The sequence below is a fragment of the Amblyomma mixtum genome, chromosome 3, assembly GCF_055824585.1.
Source record: "Amblyomma mixtum isolate Tamu chromosome 3, ASM5582458v1, whole genome shotgun sequence".
NCBI lineage: Eukaryota > Metazoa > Arthropoda > Arachnida > Ixodida > Ixodidae > Amblyomma > Amblyomma mixtum.
The window spans coordinates 55967954-55973933 of NC_143014.1; the positions used below are offsets into that span (position 1 = coordinate 55967954).

Sequence of the window (5980 nt, forward strand, 5' to 3'; positions counted from 1 at the left end):
TACAGCATCATATTAGCACTTTTATTTTGCTTTTTAGCTGGGAGCATATAAATGTGACAAAAGATACAAATGGTTTTACAACATGAACGAGAGTTGGTTTTCTCTTCAGAGAGAAGAGAAAGTTTCTGAGAACTTGACAGGCTCTCGAGCCTGGAATAAAAAAAAACAGCAGCACCCAAAACTATATAACAAAAGCATCAAAGATACGGTGCGGAAGGGACATTGCAAATACAGAATGTGAGAACACACAAGATTTATGTTGTCTTAACTGAAATGTGAATTATTGAACTTGATCAGAATGATAATGCATAGTAAGAAAATCTATCACAATATAGAATTGGCTAAATATACTGCAAGAAAAGAACTTGTGTCAGATAAACTATTTGGCACTGCACATAACACACATTTCTGAAAAAGGACAATGACATGAATTGGATTGACTAGATATTGAAACGCTCCAGCCAGCATCTATAACACCAGTGAGAAGAGCGGTGAGGCTGCCGTAACACCTTTGTACAATAGTTCAGGGTCTACTGACGCAAAACTGTTTGGTACGACACAAAGAGCATGACAAATGGATCTTGCAAGACTAATCATGGACAGTTTTTGCAATTTGTGCTTGCAACAAAGTGCCAGCCATAAGTTCTACCTAAAGAACTCTTCAGCATGTTTCTACATTAAAAGGTGGTATGGTCCCAAGGCAGGTCATGAGTAATTCTTATGGCTTTCTTTTCAAGGTTTATTCGAACTATATTTCTCCATATGCGGTGGAATGATTAAAATCGGGACATAAATAGGATTTGAACAACAGACGTATTAAGCCACTTGGAAAACTTGCAATTTAGGTGAACACCAACAATGTGGGCAACTTACAAAACCAATGAAATCCATGTAGGTTACAGAGAATTCTTTCTGTACACAAAACATCAAGTGTACTGAGAGCTGGTACAATTTCACGAGAAGCGTAGGTAATTATATGATAACGACAAAAAATGTTAGCTCCTAGGATGTAAAAACAGCTTTTTAGAGAGACTGATAGCACAATACTATTTGCCCAGTGTGCAATTCTCTATAGCGCACAAAGTTCAGCACGACCATTTCCCACAAATAACAGACTGACATAATTGGCATACACGACAGAAAATGAATGCTTATTGATGACAATGTATAAATTAATGAAGAAATTTTTGACATGCAGCAAGTCCAGCCGTTCACATTCACATACTGGGTCTGAACTCAGCACTGAGTTTCTGCGATTGCCTTCCTTCGTTGCTCGCATCCTGCACGGATGGCTGCAGTGCTTTGAGCTTCACTCGTGTCTTCACCCTCTTCCATGTCGTCACGTCTGGAATGGTCAGTGGGATCGTCGAGAATGTCCCGCTTGTCGCAGCACACATGCCCCCAGGATAATTAAACATGACCTTTCAATGGTCTCCGCACCCACTAAATAAAGCCTTCGGAATCTTTGTTTGAGAAGGCCAAACGCATGCTCAATAGCGACGCGTTGCTGGCTGTGCTTGCGGTTGAACTGCTCTTTGTATTTCGGAAACAAGCCTCCGCTGTCCTTGTACGGTGCCATCAGCCAAGGCAGGAGTGGATAGGCCGAATCACCTAGAATGTAATCGGTACCGCAATTCTGCTCGGCGCCGCTAAAAAAGGGGCTCTTCTTTAGCACCCGTGAGTCATGTGCTGACCCGGGGAACCCGACAAACACGTCGAGAAAACGGCTCTCATCATCACAGATTCCCTGAATAATTAGGGAAGGGTATTTCTTCCTGTTATAATATGACCTCGGCGACTCGCTGAGTCTTTGAATTTAAACGTGGCTGCCGTCAATGCACCCAATCGTGTTTCTTGGCCCCTTGCCGTTGCTTCTGCAGAGAAATCCCTGTTTTATTTTCTCTCGCTGTTGCTCCGTGGGCCACACGATAACGTCTTCACTGATGTCAAAAAGGAAGCCCAGAATTCTTTTCAAACACAGAGAAACCGACGACTCGGACACATCAAATGTGTCGGCGATTCTGTACATACTGTTCTACGTGCCCAGGTAGCTGAGGGCAATAAGGCACGTCTTCTCGGCAGGGATTTGTGGGCGCCCTCCTCGAGGTGTCGGAAAGTACACTGATGCTTTGAAGCGTGTCGACAGTTCTTCAAACGTTTCTCGCGATAGCCGGAACAGCCTCTTGAACTCGATGTTGAAATACCTAGCTACTACGCTTTCGTAGTAGTTGGGGATTCTGTTGCGGTCCGTCCGAACTAACTGTGTTGCTGCAAAAGAGAGCACCGCGTCGGCTTCTTCATCTTCGCTGTCGGACGACTCCAAAAATTCCATAAAAAAATGGCTGAGGCTTAGCTTAGGTTAAGCCTAGTCAGATGCGAAGCATATTGTCGCCGAGTTGCATATCGAGCACGCCGCTTGGCTAGACGTTTTTCACGCTCTTCATCACTCTCTGTAGCACGCCGCAACTTTTGCTTCTCATTCCAACGAGCAGCCCTGTCTCCAGGAGGCATCTCTATCCCGTGTACGCCTAGCAGAGGCAGGCGCACCCCCTTGTATACCACCGCTCCAGCATCACGTGTTCACTGCAGCGCACCTAGCGGCAGAAGCAGGAAACACATTGGTCACGACGCCTCGCGCGACGGCGCGAGCTGGGGCCCCGTTTCTCCTATGTCGTTACGTCACGCATCACGTGGTCCTCCTTGGTCGCGACGCCTCGCGCGACGGCGCGAGCTGGGCCCCCGTTTCTCATCTGCTGTGACGTCACGCACCACGTGGTCATCCTTGGTCACGACGCCTCGCGCGACGGCGCGAGTTGGGCCCCCGTTTTTCATCTGCTGTGACGTCACGCATCACGTGGTATGACATGGAGGTCACGAAAGGTCAATGGTAACGACACCGCCGCGCTCGAGGAGCTGGGTTGGGGTATTTTAGTATGCTTCGCATAAAATGGATTCGGCGATGTCGTCGTCCATGACTCCACGAGGCACGAAAAACGAGGCACCGCAACACAACACACCACGACGTACTGTGATCACGCCAAATGTTTTCCACCACCACCACCACGAGAACCGGATAGCAGACGACAAGGCCTGTGCGTGCACGCGCTCGATTGAAAATCTCCGCACCAGTGATTTGTGGCGCTGCTGACGCGCTGCACCTGCACCAAAAAACTGGAATTGCACCGCGCCGGCACCAGCGGAACTTTTTCAGAATTGGTGCAGAGAACCAGTTCTGAATCGAACAGACCTCATAAGAGAAGCGCAAGTTTGAATCAGAGCGGCGGGAAAAACTTTTTCAACTTCGAATCCAAATTTCTTAGAAATAAATGCATCTTTCGCTGCCGGCCAAGTGGCAACAAAGCCATGGATGAAATGCCGAACTATCTGATTTTCCTTTAAAAAAATATTAATAGAGCTATCCTCACTGTCCCTTTAACTTCGTGTAACAAAAAAAAAATCGCCGCCGCACTTCAAAGCCTCACGTCGTGAACATGGAGATATGACAGCACTGCCTTCAAGCAGTCCTCGTTGAGTTCGTCAAACATTGTCACCTTCTTGCTTTTGCACTCTGGCCGAATGCACTTGACATCCTGGTTCACTACCCCCGTAATCCGGAAGTAGTTATCCTCAATGAAGCGCTGGGCCTCCCTTATCAACTCCTGTACAGATGGACGACCCCTGCTTATTGCGGCCTTGCCCAGTGCCCGATGAAATAATGCGTGATCCTTGTACAACTCAAACGCTTCAGCTCCCACCTTGCTCACTGCGTGAGTCAGTACAAACTCGACGCCTTGCAACATCATGGACATGTTGCGCCGGGTGCGTTCCCTAATCTTGAGCGCCGCGCCACTGTCAGTCTTGTATTTCATTTCCAGAAGTTGGATTATAGAGTTCTTCACAACTCCTGCGCTGATTACATCCATGTACTCCTCGCAGTAAGAGGGCCGGCCTAAGTTAATGCAGGAGAGCGTCCGGTTGACCTCCAGAGTGGTGGCGATGGCCCTGCTAACGCTCATCGTGAGGGGTCCACACGGGACGCTGAACCGCCAGATGCTCTTGTTATTGGCAAGTCCTTGGAAAATGCGGGCGAGGCACAAGGTGCTCATCACCTTCCTGGTGATTTTCATTTGTTGGATAGTTTGTGTCTGCTCGAAGAGGCGCGCCAATGGGGCCCCATCATCTAAGCTGATGTTGGTGTCGATCTCGACGGCCTGTATGGAGCGGTTCCCTTCGAGCGCGGCACACAGTTGTCTTACCTCCGGTATGGACATGTCGATGTACAGGTGCTGGAGGGTCTCGGTTAGCCGGAACGCGTGTGACAGCTGCTCCATGGCGGGAGAGCCAGAGACGAAGAGCTGCAAATGACGAAGGGTCCTGTTCGATGTCAGGGCGTCAGTGAAGGCGTCCAGTGGCCTCCTGTCACTGTAGGTGGATTCCAGACTGGTGTTGAGTCGCTGCAGCGTCTCGTTGCTGGCCAGCAGTCTGGCCAACGCGTTGACCCCGTCCTCGCGACAGCCGTTGACAAGTAGCGAAATAATCTTCAGCGACTTATTCTGACGTAGAGACTCTGCGACGGCAACGATTCCAGAGGCTGGGATGGAATTGAAACACAAGTCCAGCTCTTCGAGCTTGGCGTTCACAGTAAGCATCTCGGCGATCGCGCGCGCTCCTTCGGCGCCCATCGCGTTGTCACCCAAGTCCAGAATCATAAGCGAGTTGTTGATCTTCAACGCTTCGGCCAACGCTCGCGTCCCTGTGGATTCAATGCCGTTTCTCGCAATCCGCAACGCTATCAGCGTGGTGTTCTCCGCGAGTGCTGACGCTATGGTCATTGCCCCTTTAGCCCGAAGTTTCGTCTTCTGAAGAGTAGCGGACTTCAGCGTGTTGTTCCGTTGAAGAAGTTTCGCAAACTGTTGCGCTCCTCGAAGGCCTACCGTGTTGTCCTCAAGCTTAAATATTTCTACGCTCTTGCTGGACTCGAGCGCCTTGAACAGCACGATGATGTCGACCACTTTGATGCTGACATCTTTAAGGCAGAGCTCTTTCAGCGACGCGGTCGACTTGACGTAATCGGAGAGCATCGTCACGTCACACTGGCGCAGTTTCACGTAGGAGATCTTGATGGTCGCCAAGTGTCCACGCAACATGGCTCTGATAAGGTCGTACGTCTCATCATCATCCGTCCGCCATCCGCGCAGGTGAAATTGTTCAAGGGCGGCGTTGGGGGCCAGGTGGTCGAACACCTCCTGCTTGAGCCCGAACAGTTGGCCCGCGTAGCTGCAGTGCACGGAGTAGATGCACCGGTGAATCGCGAGCAGCTCTGCGAGGAGTGTTGCGCACACTTCACCGTAGCCGCTTGAGCTGGGGCGGCAACGGGGCACGAAGGTGAATACGGACAGTTTACCGGGCAAGTCATGGCGGAGCTCGACGCCGATGTTCGCGAAGAAGCGGTTCCAGACGCCGACTTTCCTGAAGAGCCAGCAGCCGTGTTGTCTCATCGGCGGCCCTGCACCAGCCAGGGTCTCGAATATGTCGGGATGAGTACAGGGAGCCCTCATGTCCAGCTCGAAGTGCTTAAAGTAATTCTTCAGACCCTCTTCACAGGTCGGCGGAATAATTTCTGGTTCGGCTTGGGGCCTCTTGCGTTTCATGCTGGTCCTTCAGAGCACGGACATCGGCCGCCGAAAAAAAAAAAAAGAACGTCTTCAGACGTAGCTTGCCGAGTACAGATCGCCGCACACAAAGGGGATGCTACTGTGGGCGCCGGGCAGGCTGGACGCACGAGACACGCTCAGAGCAGCGCGCGCTGCACGTGCGTTACTGCTCTCTTGTGCAAAATTAACAAGTCACTAAAGAAAACTGGCGCCCAGTAACGACCTCGGCTTCAAACTCTCCCGCTGGAGCCGGGCGCGACTTCCTTGGGAGTGTGAGCAAACGTTGGTGTGAGCAATGGCATAGAGAAACATAGTATGTTTCTCTA

The 5980-nt window shown here is 50.4% G+C and overlaps 1 protein-coding gene across 1 annotated transcript; it reads right to left on the minus strand.

The window, feature by feature from the left end:
* Window positions 1-7: 7 nt before the first annotated feature.
* Window positions 8-5941, minus strand: LOC149350262 (uncharacterized). The gene has a single exon (XM_089579249.1). The coding sequence runs from the start codon at window positions 5649-5651 to the stop codon at window positions 3471-3473; it is 2181 nt and encodes a 726-aa protein (XP_089435375.1). The 5' UTR covers window positions 5652-5941; the 3' UTR covers window positions 8-3470.
* Between the last annotated feature and the right edge of the window lie 39 nt (window positions 5942-5980).